General features: G+C 46.4%; 1 protein-coding gene across 7 annotated transcripts in view; it reads left to right on the top strand.

The window, feature by feature from the left end:
• LOC134933242 (lymphocyte cytosolic protein 2-like) overlaps positions 1-21,518 on the top strand; it is an 881,523-nt gene that overhangs the window by 229,452 nt on the left and 630,553 nt on the right. For all 7 annotated transcript variants that reach the window (XM_063928300.1, XM_063928301.1, XM_063928302.1 and 4 more), the window contains one exon: positions 2,396-2,466. In XM_063928300.1, coding sequence (XP_063784370.1) covers positions 2,396-2,466 — 71 coding nt within the window. The remainder of the gene's footprint in view (positions 1-2,395; positions 2,467-21,518) is intronic.

The raw sequence follows: 21,518 nt of genomic DNA, 5'->3' as shown, positions 1-21,518 counted from the left end.
CCCATGGTCCTTACGGAGTCCCCAGCATCCACTTAGGACGTTAGAGAAATATATATATATATATATATATATATATATATACTGGTGGTCAGCAAAATTCTGCACTGTACTACTATATACTGCGCACAACTAAAATGCAGCACAGGTATGGATGCATAGTATACTTGACGACATAAAGGTAGAGCAGTGGACTACTGTACCATACTGCTATATTTATACACTGGTGCTCGGCAAAATTCTGCAGTGTCCTCCTACTATACACTGCACACAACTAAAATGCAGCACAGGTATGGATGCATAGTATACTTGACGACACAGAGGTAGAGCAGTGGACTACTGTACCGTACTGCTATATACATATACTGGTGGTCAGGAAAATTTTGCACTATCCTCCTACTATATTCTGCGCACAACTAAAATGCAGCACAGGTATGGATGCATAGTATACTTGACGACACAGAGGTAGAGCAGTGGACTACTGTACCGTACTGCTATATATATATATATACACTGGTGGTCAGCAAAATTCTGCACTGTCCTCCTACTATATACTGCGCACAACTAAAATGCAGCACAGGTATGGATGCATAGTATACTTGACGACACAGAGGTAGAGCAGTGGACTACTGTACCGTACTGCTATATATATATATATATATATATATATATATATATATATATATATATATATATACATATATATACTGGTGGTCAGCAAAATTCTGCACTGTCCTCCTACTATATACTGCGCACAACTTAAATGCAGCACAGGTATGGATGCATAGTATACTTGACGACATAAAGGTAGAGCAGTGGACTACTGTACCGAACTGCTATATTTATATATATATATATATATATATATATATATATATATACACTGGTGGTCAGCAAAATTCTGCACTGTCCTACTATATACTGCGCACAACTACAATGCAGCACAGGTATGGATGCATAGTATACTTGACGACATAAAGGTAAAGCAGTGGACTACTGTACCATACTGCTATATTTATACACTGGTGGTCAGCAAAATTCTGCACTGTCCTCCTACTATACACTGCACACAACTAAAATGCAGCACAGCTATGGATGCATAGTATACTTGATGACACAGAGGTAGAGCAGTGGACTACTGTACCATACTGCTATATATATATACTGGTGGTCAGCAAAATTCTGCACTATCCTCCTACTATATACTACGCACAACTAAAATGCAGCACAGGTATGGATGCATAGTATACTTGACGACACAGAGGTAGAGCAGTGGACTACTGTACCGTACTACTATATATACTGGTGGTCACAGCAAAATTCTGCACTGTCCTCCTACTATATACTACAATGCAGCACAGTATGGAGCGTTTTTCAGGCAGAGAACGTAGATATTTTCAGCACACTGAGCACAGATATTTGCAAGCACACTGAGCACAGATATTTGCATCACACTGAACACAGAAACTGAGAGAACGCAGCCACGTCCTCTCGCTATCATCTAAAAATCACGAGTGAAAATGGCGGAGATACGCGGCTCCTTATATAGAATACGAATCTCGCGAAAATCTGACAGCGGGACGATGACGTTCGGGCGCGCTTGGGTTAACCGAGCGAGGCGGGAAGATGCGAGGCTGCCTCGGAACCGTGTAAAATGGGTGAAGTTCGGGGGCGTTCGGATCCCGAGGAACCGAACCCGCTCATCACTACTAACCACACACATAAACTGTGGTTGGTAATTCTAACAACATCGCACACTAGTCTAGGCTGACTGCAGCCACAGCTCCCCGTATACCAGGCAGCAGTGATAGGGGCTACACAGTAACACCCACCCCCAGCTTCTTGCTGCTCTTTTTGCAGGACAAAAAATCTTACTAAAACTAGGAAGAAGTTATAGGTTAATGGTTTTGTACAGTTAAAAAAAGATTTGTTTTAACGTTACTTTTTCAAAAAATGTTCCCAGAATTGCCAAATGTTGTTTATTATTAAATGATGTTAATATTAGCTATTTAAACCTGTAGTATTATTAGCAAAACTGCATATTTGTTAATAAAAATATACTGAATTGGGTGTTAACAGCTATTTTTTTTTTTTACATAATTTGATCATATATAGTAGATAAATTGTAAATTTTATGCACATTATTGGAAAAAATGTTATCCCAAGATGGTAACTTTCATAAAGCTATAAAAAGTAATGCAAATATTTTAAAACTTCTCATTTGAAATGTAAACGTGCGCAATACAAAAAAGCACTACCCATTCATATTCTTAAATAACCACAAGACATTTGTAAGATACGGAATTTAAAAAAAAGGAAATTACAACTATTCCGTTACCCACTCAGTTATCATGTTTAACCCACCTACAGGGAAAAACTTCTTTTTTTTTTTTTTTAGGCCGGAAACTCAGAAAGGTCACCTAGTAGGTAAATTAAATTACCCTCATACACAAGGAACTTCCAATGCAAGTAAGTGAATGTTTTTCTCATTATGTGAAAATGTTTTGTTGCTAAAGAAGTTTGTTTAAGTGGATTTGTCACATAGAGTGGAACTTAAAATAACTAAGGCCTAAATACTGTTTCATGCTAATAAGAAAAAGTGTTATTTACATAAAGGTGCTGTGTGGTCCTACTCCAGTGCCAGAGCAGTGCTGAACCCGCTCCCAAACGAATGATATCACAGGACATAAATATTTTTTATTTTTTTTATTTTTTAGGAGGGGGGGAGGGGGGAGGTGGGAGGGAACGGGTAACTCCTTTTACATAATTTGCCACCATATGGCATGTGTGGTTTCCCACATAAACCTACTGTCGGCCTAATTCATCATGGAACGCAATTGAATGCATACGCACGCACCTGATTCCATGCAATTAATCGCAAGTCTGCGAAGTAATAAAGCACACACCCATAAATGCAGAAGTACAACAACAACAACAAAAAACAACAAAAAACAACACTACACAATAGGGGATGCTCCCTTATTGTATTGCATGTCAGCGATGCAACCATGCACCTTCTGCGGCCTTGAGAATCTTCGCCGAGCTGCGAACAGTCGCTCACACACGATTGATTTGTTTTTTAAAAACTTTTCCCTGACACCTAGGAAATCTATAAACCATATTAGATTACTTAATGATGTGTCATTAAACAATCAAGTCATCAAACATTGCAAAGTCTACATTTTGATACATTAATTCTTAAATGTCATTAAATGTTTTTAATCAATTATTCCATCAAACATATCAAAATAGCATGATTCAAGTCCTAATTGCACAAACACACACACACACACACACACACACACACACACACACACACACACACACACACACACAGACACAACACAGGTACTGTAAATAAGGACTCATAGGCAGGTTTTTCCGGTTACAATCACAGTGTCTTTACTGGCATCAGTCACTGTAGCACAGCATACACAGGTACATAGAGAAAATAAACAGACAAACATAAAAGGTCCTAGCACTTCCCATGCTCAAAAGTGATTCTGCTGCCGTGGCTTGCAGCTACACATGCCATGCTCTTCTGGCAAGGCCAATGTCCACAGTCCTATGCACTATAAAGTGAGCCCTGCTCACTGGCCTCTAACAGGCATCAGTGCAATGCATTGAGGGTATATGGAATTTTTAAACCCCTCTCCTTCCCCTGACATCTCTGAGTGAGCTGGAAAATCTGGACCTCTGTTTTTCCAGCTACAGCTATGCAATTTAGAAAGCCTGGAATTATAAATTCCACTACAGGTGCAGAATGTGGAGGCCTTGCTGTCTTCTCCCTTGGAGGGAGCCGATTCCACTAGAATGTGGGCAAATGTGGTGAGACGCAAGCCCACTCACCACATATCCACCCCCCCCATTTTGCTTTTTCCATGCTTGGGGAGGCACACTTCTTCCATTGTGTCACCCAACACCATTCAGCCTTTCTAAATGTGTTGGGAAAGACGTCCTAATCACTGGGTCAGGTACCAGAATGGTGCAACATCTGAGTGGTATGAAACAAGACAATTCCTGGCGCTGTGATTACATAGATATGTAAGCTGCTCTCTCAGGGGCAATTGGTTCTTTACCCCCATAATGGAAACTAAAAGAAAAAACAGACGAGAGAGCGCTAATCACATCTAATGTGGATTTTTATTTTTCCAATATCAATGTCTCTAAACTTCATGCCGTCCGGCAGTACATAAAAACATACTAAAAAATCACAATATAACCCTAAAAAACAATTGATCAATAATTATACTCTGAATGATTAATTACACGTGCACATATAGGTATAGCTGCCCCACTTTGTTTGGATCACTTTCCTTATTTGTTAAGTATCCAGGGCTTATAATATGTCTCAAGTAAAACAGATACTATGTAAATAACTTGTGTCCAACAATGGGGTCAATTCTATTCGGCAACTAAAGAATAGCGCCGGGAATTAGCTCCCGACGCTATTCAATTCTGCTACTAGTTGCCCGCAATTGTCGGGAATTCTTCTCTCATCCCCGGGGGATGAGAGAAGAAACCCGACAAAAGTGCTGCCTCGCGGCCGGCGCGAGGCTGATTCTGTCGGGAATCAGCCTCGCGCCGGGTAGTTAAGTCGGAGAATGCCCGTTCTCCCGACAAAACTACCTGTTAAGTCGGCGAGAACGGCACATCGCCGACTTAACTTTAGCTGAATTGAATAGCGTCGGGAGCTAATTCCCGGCGCTATTCTTTAGTTGCCGAATAGAATTGACCCCAATGTATCTCTTATACTCAGATATACTGCTCATAAGCTTCCCAAACTAATACTGGACCGTATGAATAAATATTAACTTTAAATAGTACTTCTGTTCATAAGTCCGTTAGTCTGATTGATGAAGCATATATTAATAATAATAGATTAAGTACATCGTTGCTCCCAGCTGGTTAGTGGTATTAGAGCAATTCATGCAAAGTTGATTATAAATGATAGTCACTATACTGCAATGTAGATAAAAATACTGGTATACCGTAAAAGCGCCTCTGTTCAATCACAATGCATGTGATAGTCCTCCTGGCTAATTTCTCACAGGTAGCCTTTTATGGAGTGGAACAAACCATCCGCTTTGGCCACGGTAAAATGGCTTTGCCCTCCTGGCCGGTGCTCGTGCTCTCGACCTTATCTGGAGTCCATGGGCAGGTGATTAAACCAGCGTTCGCATCCTGCGGGATGTAATTCAGCTGACCAGCTGATATCTTTTTTTTCCACTGTAGTCTGTAACCAGAGGTACTGACAGACGCGTTTCCCCGCCTACTCACAAGCATCGGCGGCTTCCTGAGTGGTATAGCGAGGAGTAAAGGAACCGGACTTTAATTAATTTCTTGCCTGACAGCTTGGCGCTGCACCTCCGGAATGCAATATGGTCACTGCTTTACAGCTTCTTTGCATTGTCCTGCAGACCATGTATCCACCAACGGAATATTTGAAGGTCCAGGCGAACCAGAAATATACGTAGAGATTCTCTCTCCAAAGTGGTCTGGCCATGTTGTTTTATTCTTCTCCCTTTTATGATGTAAGTTCTTGGAGACTTTACGGTAGTTTTGTCTCTGTGGTTCCTTTAAGAGCTCACTAAACCCTGGGAAACTGCGTCCAAACACGAGAGGATAGGGTAGCTTAGGACCAACCGCGGAAACCACCTCATAAGTGCGCCCCTTTATTGTGAAGTTCACACACACACGGGAGACGTTTTCTGTGGACCCATGAATGCAGAGTACTTCAACTAATCCTAGCACCTTTTCCACTGGCCTGGGAAGGACAGCCTCTGAGATCAGGGTCAGCTCACTCCCGAGTCTATAATAGCTGGGAGTTCTCGGCCATTTAGCAACACAGTTTCCCACATTAACGGGGTCTATAATCCAGGGGTACCACTGTGCAAAAAGCGGGTTACATAGCACCCTTACTGGCGGCCCCACACTACATACTGTAGGCTCTGTTTTTTGGGGGTCAGTCCCGCCCTATATGACCTGGCTCTCCACATTCACAACAAATGACCCTGGCATATCCAGCAGTCTTTTCTTGACGAGGGGTGACAGACGGGGTCACAGGTCACTGGGGTGCCATCTTAACTAGTCGCCCATTCCCTGGTTTCTTTTCTGATGGTTTTTTCATATTTCCTGCAATCTCATACCGCTCCAACACTGTAATTAATTCCTCTAAGTTCTATGGATCAGCATGTATGACCCAGCGCTGCATATTCCACCCTAGTGTTCTTATACACTGGTCAACTACCACCGTCTCCTCAATCTGAGTGGCAGTGTGGTCTTCTTGCTGGAGCTAACTCCACCTCTGTCTGCTGAGTTCAGCCACCTGCTTTCGAACTGGTACCCCTGGTAATATGGACCATTCGTGGAAGCGCTGTGCTTTACCAAAAGGAGTTAGACCTGACTAGGCTAGAATAGTACTTTTAACCAAGTCATATTTCTCTGCATCTGCAGAGGATAGCTCAGCATAGGCTTTCTGAGCCTCACCAGTAAGATCGGGGGCAAGGTTATCAGCCCAAGTATCCACTGGCATCTGGATCGTCTGAAGCAGAAATTTTCTTCAGATGCCCTGCAGTATTTGTTGTGCCCATTGTCTGGGTCACTAATTGTAACATCTGCTCCTCCATGTTTATAGCAGATGGAGTATACACAAACTTTGGTGTTTTTAAACAAGAAGCTAGTTTGCACAAACAGACAGGTTTTTAGTACAACACACAAAAATAAAACACTTTTTTCTCTTTCCAGCAATGCATGGGTTCAGGGGTGTATCTAGGAGTCCAAGCACCCCTGGCAAAGGAAGGGACTGGTGCCCCCCCTCCCATATTAGAAAAGGCAAGCCCGCATAAAATAAGAATTTACTTACCGATAATTCTATTTTTCGTAGTCCGTAGTGGATGCTGGGACATCCGTAAGGACCATGGGGAATAGCGGCTCCGCAGGAGACAGGGCACAAAAGTAAAAGCTTTAGACTAGCTGGTGTGCACTGGCTCCTCCCCCTATGACCCTCCTCCAAGCCTCAGTTAGGATACTGTGCCCGGACGAGCGTACATAATAAGGAAGGATTTTGAATCCCGGGTAAGACTCATACCAGCCACACCAATCACACCGTACAACCTGTGATCTGAACCCAGTTAACAGTATGATAAACGTAAGAGCCTCTGAAAAGATGGCTCACAACAATAAACAACCCGATTTTTTTGTAACAATAACTATATACAAGTATTGCAGACAATCCGCACTTGGGATGGGCGCCCAGCATCCACTACGGACTACGAGAAATAGAATTATCGGTAAGTAAATTCTTATTTTCTCTGACGTCCTAGTGGATGCTGGGACTTCCGTAAGGACCATGGGGATTATACCAAAGCTCCCAAACGGGCGGGAGAGTGCGGATGACTCTGCAGCACCGAATGAGAGAACTCAAGGTCCTCCTCAGCCAGGGTATCAAATTTGTAGAATTTAGCAAACGTGTTTGCCCCTGACCAAGTAGCTGCTCGGCAAAGTTGTAAAGCCGAGACCCCTCGGGCAGCCGCCCAAGATGAGCCCACCTTCCTTGTGGAATGGGCTTTAACAGATTTTGGCTGTGGCAGGCCTGCCACAGAATGTGCAAGCTGAATTGTATTACAAATCCAACGAGCAATCGTCTGCTTAGAAGCAGGAGCACCCAGCTTGTTGGGTGCATACAGTATAAACAGCGAGTCAGATTTTCTGACTCCAGCCGTCCTGGAAACATATATTTTCAGGGCCCTGACTACGTCCAGCAACTTGGAGTCCTCCAAGTCCCTAGTAGCCGCAGGTACCACAATAGGTTGGTTCATGTGAAACGCTGAAACCACCTTAGGGAGAAATTGAGGACGAGTCCTCAATTCCGCCCTATCCGAATGAAATATCAGGTAAGGGCTTTTATAGGATAAAGCCGCCAATTCTGATACGCGCCTGGCTGAAGCCAGGGCTAACAGCATTACCACTTTCCATGTGAGATATTTTAAATCCACTGTGGCAAGTGGTTCGAACCAATGTGATTTTAGGAATCCCAAAACCACATTGAGATCCCAGGGTGCCACTGGAGGCACAAAGGGAGGCTGTATATGCAGTACCCCCTTTACAAAAGTCTGGACTTCAGGAACTGAAGCCAGTTCCTTCTGGAAGAAGATCGACAGGGCCGAAATTTGAACCTTAATGGATCCTAATTTTAGGCCCATAGACAATCCTGCTTGCAGGAAATGCAGGAAACGACCCAGTTGAAATTCCTCTGTAGGGGCCTTCTTGGCCTCACACCACGCAACATATTTCCGCCAAATGCGGTGATAATGTTTTGCGGTTACATCTTCCTGGCTTTGATCAGGGTAGGGATGACTTCATCTGGAATGCCTTTTTCCTTCAGGATCCGGCGTTCAACCACCATGCCGTCAAACGCAGCCGCGGTAAGTCTTGGAACAGGCAAGGTCCCTGCTGAATCAGGTCCTTTCTTAGAGGTAGAGGCCACGGGTCCTCCGTGAGCATTTCTTGCAGCTCCGGGTACCAAGTTCTTCTTGGCCAATCCGGAGCCACGAGTATAGTTCTTACTCCTCTCCTTCTTATGATTCTCAGTACTTTTGGTATGAGAGGCAGAGGAGGGAACACATACACCGACTGGAACACCCACGGTGTTACCAGAGCGTCCACCGCTATTGCCTGAGGGTCCCTTGACCTGGCGCAATATCTGTCCAGTTTCTTGTTGAGACGGGACGCCATCATGTCCACCTTTGGTTTTTCCCAACGGTTTACAATCACTTGGAAGACTTCTGGATGAAGTCCCCACTCCCCCGGGTGGAGGTCGTGTCTGCTGAGGAAGTCTGCTTCCCAGTTGTCCACTCCCAGAATGAACACTGCTGACAGTGCTATCACATGATTTTCCGCCCAGCGGAGAATCCTTGCAGCTTCTGCCATTGTCCTCCTGCTTCTTGTGCCACTCTGTCTGTTTACGTGGGCGACAGCCGTGATGTTGTCCGACTGGATCAATACCGGTTGACCCTGAAGCAGAGGCCTTGCTTGACTTAGGGCATTGTAAATGGCCCTTAGTTCTAGGATATTTATGTGAAGAGACGTTTCCATGCTTGACCACAAGCCCTGGAAATTTTTTCCCTGTGTGACTGCTCCCCAGCCTCTCAGGCTGGCATCCGTGGTCACCAGCATCCAATCCTGAATGCCGAATCTGCTGCCCTCTAGAAGATGAGCCCTCTGTAACCACCACAGGAGAGACACCCTTGTCCTTGGAGATAGTGTTATCCGCTGATGCATCTGAAGATGCGATCCGGACCATTTGTCCAGCAGATCCCACTGAAAAGTTCTTGCATGGAATCTTCCAAATGGAATCGCTTCGTAAGAAGCCACCATTTTTCCCAGGACTCTCGTGCATTGATGCACTGACACTTGTCCTGGTTTTAGGAGGTTCCTGACTAGCTCGGATAACTCCCTGGCCTTCTCCTCCGGGAGAAAAACCTTTTTCTGGACTGTGTCCAGAATCATCCCTAGGAACAGTAGACGTGTTGTTGGAATCAGCTGTGATTTTGGGATATTTAGAATACACCCGTGCTGACGTAGCACTACCTGAGATAGTGCTACTCCGACCTCTAACTGCTCCCTGGACCTTGCCCTTATCAGGAGATCGTCCAAGTAAGGGATAATTAATACGCCTTCTCTTCGAAGAAGAATCATCATTTCGGCCATTACCTTGGTAAAGACCCGTGGTGCCGTGGACAATCCAAACGGCAGCGTCTAAAACTGATAATGACAGTTTTGTATCACAAACCTGAGGTACCCTTGGTGAGAAGGGTAGATTGGGACATGGAGATAAGCATCTTTGATGTCTAGAGATACCATATAGTCCCCTTCTTCCAGGTTCGCTATCACTGCTCTGAGTGACTCCATCTTGAATTTGAACCTTTTTATGTAAGTGTTCAAAGATTTTAGATTTAAAATTGGTCTCACCGAGCCGTCCGGCTTCGGTACCACAAACAGCGTGGAATAATACCCCTTTCCCTGTTGTAGGAGGGGTACCTTGATTATCACCTGCTGGGAATACAGCTTGTGAATAGCTTCCAATACTGCCTCCCTGTCGGAGGGAGACGTTGGTAGAGCAGACTTCAGGAACCGGCGAGGGGGAGACGTCTCGAATTCCAATTTGTACCCCTGTGATACTACCTGCAGGATCCAGGGGTCCACTTGCGAGTGAGCCCACTGCGCGCTGAATTTCTTGAGACGACCCCCCACCGTGCCTGAGTCCGCATGTAGAGCCCCAGCGTCATGCTGAAGACTTGGCAGAAGCGGGGGAGGGCTTCTGCTCCTGGGAAGAGGCTGCCTGGTGTAGTCTTTTTCCCCTTCCTCTGCCCCGGGGCAGAAATGAGTGGCCTTTTTCCCGCTTGCCCTTATAGGGACGAAAGGACTGAGTTTGAAAAGACGGTGTCTTTTTCTGCTGAGAGGTGACCTGGGGTAAAAAGGTGGATTTTCCAGCCGTTGCCGTGGCCACCAGGTCCGATAGACCGACCCCAAATAACTCCTCCCCTTTATACGGCAATACTTCCATATGTCGTTTGGAATCCGCATCACCTGACCACTGTCGCGTCCATAACGTTCTGGCAGAAATGGACATCGCACTCACTCTAGATGCCAGGGTGCAAATATCCCTCTGTGCATCTCGCATATATAGTAATGCATCCTTTAAACGCTCTATAGTTAATAATATACTGTCCCTATCCAGGGTATCAATATTTTCAGTCAGGGAATCCGACCAAGCCACTCCAGCGCTGCACATCCAGGCTGAGGCGATTGCTGGTCGCAGTATAACACCGGTATGTGTGTATATACCTTTTAGGATATTTTCCAGCCTTCTATCAGCTGGTTCCTTGAGGGCGGCCGTATCAGGAGACGGTAACGCCACTTGTTTTGATAAGCGTGTGAGCGCCTTATCTACCCTAGGGGGTGTTTCCCAACGTGCCCTAACCTCTGGCGGGAAAGGGTATAGTGCCAATAATTTATTAGAAATCAGCAGTTTTTTATCGGGGGAAACCCACGCTTTATCACACACCTCATTTAATTCATCTGATTCAGGAAAAACTACTGGTAGTTTTTTCACACCCCACATAATACCCTTTTTTGTGGTACTTGTAGTGTCAGAAATGTTCAATGCCTCCTTCATTGCCGTGATCATGTAACGTGTGGCCCTACTGGACATTACGTTTGTCTCCTCACCGTCGACACTGGATTCAGTATCCGTGTCTGGGTCTGTGTCGACCATCTGAGGTAACGGGCGTTTTAGCGCTCCTGACGGTGTCTGAGACGCCTGAACAGGCACTAATTGGTTTGCCGGCTGTCTCATGTCGTCAACAGTTTTTTGCAAAGTGCTGACATTGTCACGTAATTCTTTAAACACGACCATCCAATCAGGTGTCGACTCCCTAGGGGGTGACATCACTAACACAGGCAATTGCTCTGCTTCCACATCCTTTTCCTCCTCATACATGTCGACACAATCGTACCGACACCCAGCACACACACAGGGAATGCTCTGATAGAGGACAGGACCCCACGAGCCCTTTGGGGAGACAGAGGGAGAGTTTGCCAGCACACACCAGAGCGCTATATATATACAGGGATAACCTTATATAAGTGTTTCTCCCTTTATAGCTGCTGTTTTATATTTGCTGCCAATAGTGCCCCCCCCTCTCTTGTTTTACCCTGATTCTTGTAGCAGGACTGCAGGGGAGAGTCAGGGAGCCGTCCTTCCAGCGGAGCTGTGAAAGAAAATGGCGCTTGTGTGCTGAGGAGAAAGGCTCCGCCCCCTTCACGGCGGCCTTTTCTCCCGCTTTTTTCAGGAAAACTGGCAGGGGTTAAATGCATCCATATAGCCCAGGAGCTATATGTGATGCATTTCTTTAGCCATATAAGGTTTTTATAGTGTTTTATTGCGTCTCAGGGCGCTCCCCCCCAGCGCCCTGCACCCTCAGTGACCGGAGTGTGAAGTGTGCTGAGAGCAATGGCGCACAGCTGCAGTGCTGTGCGCTACCTTATTTGAAGACAGGAACGTCTTCTGCCGCCGCTTTCTCCGGACCTCTTCGCTCTTCTGGCTCTGTAAGGGGGCCGGCGGCGCGGCTCCGGGACCCATCCAGGCTGAATCTGTGATCGTCCCTCTGGAGCTAATGTCCAGTAGCCAAGAAGCCCAATCCACTCTGCACGCAGGTGAGTTCGCTTCTTCTCCCCTTAGTCCCACGATGCAGTGAGCCTGTTGCCAGCAGGACTCACTGAAAATAAAAAACCTATTTAAACTTTTACTTCTAAGCAGCTCAGGAGAGCCACCTAGCCTGCACCCTTCTCGTTCGGGCACAAAAATCTAACTGAGGCTTGGAGGAGGGTCATAGGGGGAGGAGCCAGTGCACACCAGCTAGTCTAAAGCTTTTACTTTTGTGCCCAGTCTCCTGCGGAGCCGCTATTCCCCATGGTCCTTACGGAAGTCCCAGCATCCACTAGGACGTCAGAGAAAAGGGGTTGGCCTTATGGGGAAGGGGCATGGCCACACAAAACTATCCCCAATTCAAATTACACCACAAAGTAGTGCCCTTTACCCACATTTCACTTCATAGTAGTTAGTGTCCCTTATTCACATTATGCCACACAATAGTACCCATTAAACACATTACGCCACACACTAGAGCCTTATTCATATTACACTACACAGTAGTTTGCCTTATTTACATCGTGCCACACAATAGCGCCACTTACACATTATGTAACACAGTAGCAGTGCCCCTTGTACATTGTGCCCATAGTAGTAGTGCCCCTTAAACATTATGACCACACTGGGTGGTCCTACCTGGCGGCTGAAGCATGTGTACCATTTGATCCCAGTCCCAGCCAGGGGAGGATGTGTCAGTCTCACCTTTGATCTCCCAATTCTCATGTTGAGAAAGAATAGCTAGCTGCTCCAGTGGTGGCCATATTTGTAAAGGGTGAAATGCCTCATGGGATTTATAGTTTATCTTTTACTGCTCAGAGTCTGAGCAGTAAAAGATAAACTACAAATCCCATGCCACCCCTCTTCTTTCTCTGTCCATCAGGGTGTCTAAGCTGAGAAGTTACTCGTCTCGGCCGCCCTGACTTTATGTGGCAGGTGCGGCCAGATACCGCCTGGCGCCTGTAGCTCACCCCAACCTCTGTTGCCTGCAGGATCAATAGGTGGGTGGGGCTAGGACTTTGTGTTATGGAGTGTGATAACCTTTATTGCCCCCCACATGGATCCACCACTGCCGGTGCTCTCATGGGCAGTTTCTCAAACAGCCACTTACGGACATATAATAAGAATTTACTTACCGATAATTCTATTTCTCGGAGTCCGTAGTGGATGCTGGGGTTCCTGAAAGGACCATGGGGAATAGCGGCTCCGCAGGAGACAGGGCACAAAAGTAAAGCTTTTCCGATCAGGTGGTGTGCACTGGCTCCTCCCCCTATGACCCTCCTCCAGACTCCAGTTAGGTACTGTGCCCGGACGAGCGTACACAATAAGGGAGGAATTTTGAATCCCGGGTAAGACTCATACCAGCCACACCAATCACACCGTACAACTTGTGATCTAAACCCAGTTAACAGTATGATAACAAAAGGAGCCTCTGAAAGACGGCTTCCTACAACAATAACCCGATTTTTGTAACAATAACTATGTACAAGTATTGCAGAATAATCCGCACTTGGGATGGGCGCCCAGCATCCACTACGGACTCCGAGAAATAGAATTATCGGTAAGTAAATTCTTATTTTCTCTATCGTCCTAGTGGATGCTGGGGTTCCTGAAAGGACCATGGGGATTATACCAAAGCTCCCAAACGGGCGGGAGAGTGCGGATGACTCTGCAGCACCGAATGAGAGAACTCCAGGTCCTCTTTTTGCCAGGGTATCAAATTTGTAGAATTTTACAAACGTGTTCTCCCCCGACCACGTAGCTGCTCGGCAGAGTTGTAATGCCGAGACCCCTCGGGCAGCCGCCCAAGATGAGCCCACCTTCCTTGTGGAATGGGCATTTACATATTTTTTGCTGTGGCAAGCCTGCCACAGAATGTGCAAGCTGAATTGTACTACAAATCCAACGAGCAATAGTGTGCTTAGAAGCAGGAGCACCCAGCTTGTTGGGTGCATACAGGATAAACAGCAAGTCAGATTTCCTGACTCCAGCCGACCTGGAAACTATATTTTCAGGGCCCTGACAACATCCAGCAACTTGGAGTCCTCCAAGTCCCTAGTAGCCGCAGGTACCACAATAAGCTGGTTCAGGTGAAACGCTGACACCACCTTAGGGAGAAACTGGGGACGAGTCCACAGCTTTGCTCTGTCCGAATGGACAATCAGATATGGCTTTGTGAGATAAAGCCGCCAATTCTGACACTCGCCTGGCCGAGGCCAGGACCAACAGCATGGTCGCTTTCCATGTGAGATATATCAAATCCACAGATTTGAGTTGTTTAAACCAATGTGATTTTAGGAATCCCAAACTACGTTGAGATCGCCCAGTGCCACTGGAGACATCAAAAGGGGGTTGTATATGCAGTACTCCCTTAACAACTTCTGGACTTCAGGAACTGAAGCCAATTTCTTTCTGGAAGAAAATCGACCGGTCGAAATTTGAACCTTAATGGACCCCAATTTGAGACCCATATACACTCCTGTTTGCAGGAAATGTAGGAATTAACCTAGTTGAAATTCTTCCGTGGAGCCTTCCTGGCCTCACACCATGGAACACATTTTCACCTAAGCAGTGATAATGTTGTGCGGTCACCTCCTTCCTGGCTCTGACCAGGGTAGGGATGACCTCTTCCGGAATGCCTTTTTCCCTTAGGATCCGGCGTTCACCCGTCAACGCGGCTGCGGTAAGTCAAGGAACAGACATGATTCTTGCTGAATCAAGATCCTTTCTAGTATCTCTTGAAGTTCCGGGTACCAAGTTCTTCTTGGCCAAACCGGAGCCACGAGTATAGTTCTTACTCCTCTCCTTCCTATCATTCTCCATACACTGGGTATGAAAGGCAGAGGAGGGAACACATACACCGACTGGTACACCCACGGTGTTACCAGAGCGTCCCAGCTATTGCCTGAGGGTCTCTAGACCTGGCGCTTCATGTGGGACGCCATCATAACCACCTTTGGTCTTTCCCAACGGTTTACAAACATGTGGAAACTTCCAGATGAAGTTCCCACTTTTCCGGGTGGAATTCATTCATGCTGAGGAAATCTTCCTAGTTGTCCACTCCCGGAATGAACACTGCTGACAGTGTTATCACATGATTTTTCGCCCAGCGAAGAATCCTTGCTGTCATTGCCCTCCTGCTTCTTGTGCCGCCCCGTCTGTTTACGTGGGCGACTGCCATGATGATGTCCTACTGGATCAGCACCGGTTGACTTTGAAGCAGAGGTCTTCCTAGGCTCAGAGCATCGTCAATTGCCCTTAGCTCCAGTATATTCATGTGGAGAGAAATCTCCAGACTTGACCACACTTCCTTGGAAATTTCTTCCCTGTGTGACTGTTCCCCAGCCTCTCAGACTGGCATCCGTGGTCACCAGAACACAGTCCTGAATGCTGAATGTGCTGCCCTCTAGAAGATGAGCACTCTGCAGCCCCCACAGAAGAGACACCCTTGTCCTTGGAGACAGGGTTATCCGCTGATGCATCTGAAGATGCGATCCGGACCATTCGTCCCGCAAATCCCCCTGAAAAGTTTTTGCGTGAGATCTGCCGAATGGAATCGCTTCGTAAGAAGCCACCATTTTTCCCAGGACTCCTGTGCATTGATGCACTGATACTTGGCCTGGTTTTAGGAGGTTTCTGACTAGGTCGGATAACTCCCTGGCTTTCCCCTCCAGGAGAAATACCTCTTTCTGGACTATGCCCAGAATCATTCCTAGGAACAGCAGACGTATCATCGGAAAACAGCTGCGATTTTTGGAATATTTAGAATCCACTCGTGCTGTCGTAGAACTACTTTAGATAGTTCTTTTCCGACCTCCAACTGTTCTCTGGAAACTTGCCCCTTTCAGGATATCGTCCAAGTAAGGGATAATTAAGATGCCTTTCTTCTTTTAAGAATCATCTTTTCGGCCATTACCTTGGTAAAGGCCCGGGGTGCCGTGGATAATTCAACGGCAGCGTCTGAAACTGATATTGACAGTTCTGTATCACGAACCAGAGGTACCCTTGTTGAGAAGGGCAAATTTGGACATGGAGGTAATCCTTGATGTCCAGGGACACCATATAGTCCCCTTTTTTCCGGTTCTCTATCACTGCTCTGAGTGACTCCATCTTGATTTGAACCTTTTTATGTAAGTGTTCAAAGATTTCAGATTTAGACTATGTCTCACCAAGCCGTCTGGCTTCAGTACCACAATATAGTGTGGAAGACTAATACCCTTTTCCTTGTTGTAGGAGGGGTACTTTGATTATCACCTGCTGGAAATACAGCTTGTGAATTTTTTTCCAATACTGCCTCCCTGTCGGAGGGAGCCGTTGGTAAAGCAGGCTTCAGGAACCTGCGAGGAAAAAATGTCTCGACTCTCCAATCTGTACCCCTGGGATAATACTTGTACGATCTAGGGGTCAACTTGCGAGTGATCCCACTGCGCGCTGAGACTCTTGAGACTAACCCCCCACCTCACCTGAGTCCGCTTGCACGGCCCCAGCGTCACGCTGAGGACTTGGCAGACGCGGTGGAGGGCTTCTTTTCCTGGGAAGGGGCTGCCTGCTGCAGTCTACTTCCCTTTCCTCTATGTCTGGGCAGATATGACTGGCCTTTTGTCCGCTTGCCCACATGGGAAACGGAAGGATTGAGGCTGAAAAGACAGTGTCTTTTTCTGCTGAGATGTAACTTGGGGTAAAAAGGTTGGATTTCCCAGCTGTAGCCGTGGCCCCCAGGTCCGATGGACCGACCCCAAATAACTCCTTCCCTTTATACGGCAATACTTCCATGTGCCGTATGGGATCTGTATCACCTGACCACTGTCGTGTCCATGACATCTTCTGGGAGATATGGACAACGCACTTATCTTGATGCCAGAGTGCAAATATCCCTTTGTGCATCTCGCATACATATATATAGAATGCATCCTATTAAATGCTCTATATCAATAAAATATTTTTAGTCAGGGAATTCGACCAAGCCAACCCAGCACTGCATCTCCAGGCTGATGGCGATCGCTGGTCGCAGTATAACCACCGTATGTGTGTATATACTTTTTAGGATATTTTTCCAGCTGCCTATCAGCTGGCTCCTTGAGGGCGGCCGTATCTGGAGACGGTAACGCCAGTTGATAAGCGTGTGAGCGCCTTATCCACCCTAAGGGGTGTTTGGCGGGAAAGGGTATAACGCCAATATTTGCTATCGGGGTAAACCCACGCATCATCACACACTTCATTTTATTTTATCTGATTCAGGAAAAACTACAGGTAGTTTTTTCACTCCCACATAATACCCTTTTTTGTGGTACTTGTAGTATCAGAAATATGTAACACCTCCTTCATTGCCCTTAACGTGTGGCCCTAATGAGGAATACGTTTGTTTATTCACCGTCGACACTGGATTCAGTGTCCGTGTCTGTGTCGACCGACTGAGGTAAATGGGCATTTTTTTAAAAACCCCTGACGGTGTTTCTGAGACGCCTGGACCGGTACTAATTGTTTGTCGGCCGTCTCATGTCGTCAACCGACCTTGCAGCGTGTTGACATTTTCACGTAATTCCCTAAATAAGCCATCCATTCCGGTGTCGACTCCCTAGAGAGTGACATCACCATTACAGGCAATTTCTCCGCCTCCTCCAACATCGTCCTCATACATGTCGACACACACGTACCGACACACAGCACACACACCTGGAATGCTCTGACAGAGGACAGGACCCCACTAGCCCTTTGGAGAGACAGAGGGAGAGTTTGCCAGCACACACCAAAAAACGCTATAATTACATAGGGACAACCTTATATAAGTGTTTCTCCCTAATAGCATCTTTATATATATATTTATATCGCCAATTAGTGCCCCCCTCTCTGTTTAAACCCTGTTTCTGTAGTGCAGTGCAGGGGAGAGCCTGGGAGCCTTCTCTCCAGCCTTTCTGTGAGAGAAAAAATGGCGCTGTGTGCTGAGGAGATAGGCCCCGCCCCTTTTCCGGCGGGCTCGTCTCCCGCTCTTTAGTGAAGTTTAGCAGGGGTTAAATATCTCCATATAGCCTCTGGGGGCTATATGTGAGGTATTTTTAGCCAGTATATAGGTTTACATTTGCCTCCCAGGGCGCCCCCCCCCAGCGCCCTGCACCCTCAGTGACAGCGTGTGAAGTGTGCTGAGAGGAAAATGGCGCACAGCTGCAGTGCTGTGCGCTACCTTTAGAAGACTGTCAGAGTCTTCAGCCGCCGATTCTGGACCTCTTCTAACTTCAGCATCTGCAAGGGGGCCGGCGGCGCGGCTCCGGTGACCATCCAGGCTGTACCTGTGATCGTCCCTCTGGAGCTGATGTCCAGTAGCCAAGAAGCCAATCCATCCTGCACGCAGGTGAGTTCACTTCTTCTCCCCTCAGTCCCTCGTTGCAGTGATCCTGTTGCCAGCAGGACTCACTGTAAAATAAAAAACCTAAGCTAAACTTTCTCTAAGCAGCTCTTTAGGAGAGCCACCTAGAATTGCACCCTTCTCGGCCGGGCACAAAAATCTAACTGGAGTCTGGAGGAGGGTCATAGGGGGAGGAGCCAGTGCACACCACCTGATCGGAAAAGCTTTACTTTTGTGCCCTGTCTCCTGCGGAGCCGCTATTCCCCATGGTCCTTTCAGGAACCCCAGCATCCACTAGGACGATAGAGAAACGTAGTTATTACATAAGTGGGGTATTCAGTTGTTTGAAAAGTAAGTTGGGTGTCTGTTTTTTTCCTATCTAATAGACAGGAAAAAACAGACACCCAACCAACTTTTCAAACATTTGAATTCCTCCCAATGTGTCAGTAAATATAATCCTGGGTGTATCGCACACAGGTCCCAGGGTCAGCAACAAATAACATTCACCCTGCAGGTAATTGCCCACTGGCACTGCTCCTCACACTTTCAAATCTAGCATTTAAACACAGCTCTCCTGAAGTTCCATCCATGACTGGAGAGGTCCTGAGATCCTACACCGCAGTCTGACATGCATACAGATCATTGGGCGGTGTTTGAGGAGAATCTTCTGCTTGTAGTGCCCTTCCCGACCCAGAGGATGATGAGGGGCATTAGCAGGGACAACACAGACAGCACTGGCCTCAGGAAGAGACAGCTGCAGCATTTTGAATATTGCGCCGAATGTGGGTCAATTGCAGCTCGCCGACCGGCCAATCAGGACAGACCCTCCAACATGACCCGCCCCACTAGGTACAAAATGCTCTGTTTCAGGACTTCCCTCTTAATTTATGATTTCCATCACCTGTGTTGAACTAGTTAAATGATAAGAAAGCTGTTTCTTCACAGGTGATGGCAAAAATAAATTAAGAGGGAATTCCAGAAACAGAGCATTTTGTACCTAGTGGGGCGGGTCATGTTGGAGGGTATGTCAGGAGTAGCTACTGTCTCTCATAGGCTCTTCGCAAGCTGCGACTTGTGGTCTAGCACCAATCCCTCGATGCTCCGTGCTGACAGACTTCAGTGCGAGAAGAGAAGCTGAGCCATGGATGCGGAGAAGAGAGGCAGAGGTAGCCGGGCGCATCACTGGCGCGTCATATATTTCAGTTGGCGCCCGGCAATTGGACTAGCAGGGCTGGCAAAGGAAAGTGTGATGGGGCAGTGTTTAGGCTGCCAGCCCGTACATTGCGCCGGCAGAACCGCCGCTAACTACAGCTTTTATAAGAACATTAGTGTCTGTGTCAGTACGTTTGAATCCCCCTCACTGGATCCGCTGATGGCCTGACTCTGCTGCTGCTCCTATGTGATATAGTGCAGCAGTGTGCTGTGCTTTGTCCGTGAGCTCCCTGAGAGAAGCCCAGGCCTGCGGGCTACTGTGCTTCCCCCTTAATCTGGCTCTTATTCTACCCCTCCCCCTGGCCATGGGTGATACCCTCGGCAGCGCCCCCTTTCAGCTGGCGCCCTTGGTGAATGCCATCCTGGCCAAGGGGTAGATACGCACCTGCATGGGTTAAACAGAACATAAGAAAAAACCCTGTGTTTTTCCCTCTCAGCAGTGCTGTGCTTAATTATACCTCAATATGTGCGCCCTGCTCTGCTCAGGTGCACCTAATCACATAAAAAGCCGCCAAGCCTGTATTTTAAATTGCAGACAGCATTTGCACTTATGGAAAAAACAAAAATAGCAACTGTTTAATAAACTTCACAGTGATAACTTATAGTACAACTCAGATTTAATAGAACTACGGTTATTTTAGTCCGCAACCATACTCACGTAAGTGGTATTTATGCCTTTATCCTTTGGGTCACGCCGGAGGTGTCTGGCTTTTGTGCTGCGACTCTGTGGTGCAATTTCCTTCCCCGTACAGCATACTTGCCTACCTGATCCTCTCCATGAGGGAGAAAATGCAGTGTTCCTGGACTTTCCTGGTAATGTATGATTGCCATCACCTGTGGTGAGCTAGTTAATTGACAAGAAAGGTGTTTCACCACAGGTGATGGCAATCATACATTACCAGAAAAGTCCAGGAACAGAGCATTTTCTCCCTCATGGAGAGGGTCAGGTAGGCAAGTATGCCGTACAGGCCACTAAATGTAACACACCACGATAGATAGATAGACAGACAGACAGACCAATCTCTCTCTCTCTCTCTCTCTCTCTCTCTCTCTCTCTCTCTCTCTCTCTCTCTCTCTCTCTCTCTATATATATATATATATATATATATATATATATATATATATATAGAGAGAGAGAGAGAGAATGAGAGAGAAATTTGGTTATAGATATCCTTAAAGTAAGTGTTACATAGATACATACATACAATAGATACATAAATAGATGTTGTAAAAAAAACACAACAAAAATAACTTTAAATTGCGTACTGTTTTTTAAACAAGAAAAATGTTTTACATACACAAATTTAAAAAAAAATTAACATTAAACAAAATAATGTTGTAACATCACAACGTGGTCCATGAGCTTCCTAGCCATCATTTACACATTTTCAAGTTGTGTCAAAATTGCTTCAATGCGTGCTCCATCATTGCTGCCTGTAAAATGTGTTAAGAAAAAAAATGTTAGTTTAAAATGATCCTTATTCTTTGGAAGGGGAGTGTGAGGGTGGTTGATATTGTCCTCGTCTCTCTTGTGGTGCTCAGGGCCGTTTCTAGCCAATTTGGCTCCCAGTGCGAGATTTCAAAATGCGCCCCCCCCCCCCCCCTACATAGTTCTAAAAATAAAAAGCATGCGCGCACTCCCGACAAGGGGGTGTGGCCTGATTAAAATGGGCGATATCATCACGCCCACCACAGGGGGAAAAAAGAAATAAATAAAGTCCCCATTTTACACATTACAGCAGGCAAGTGTCCCCATTT

This window comes from Pseudophryne corroboree, chromosome 6, assembly GCF_028390025.1.
Source record: "Pseudophryne corroboree isolate aPseCor3 chromosome 6, aPseCor3.hap2, whole genome shotgun sequence".
In the NCBI taxonomy this organism is placed as follows: domain Eukaryota; kingdom Metazoa; phylum Chordata; class Amphibia; order Anura; family Myobatrachidae; genus Pseudophryne; species Pseudophryne corroboree.
This window is presented reverse-complemented; position numbering and strand designations above follow the sequence as displayed.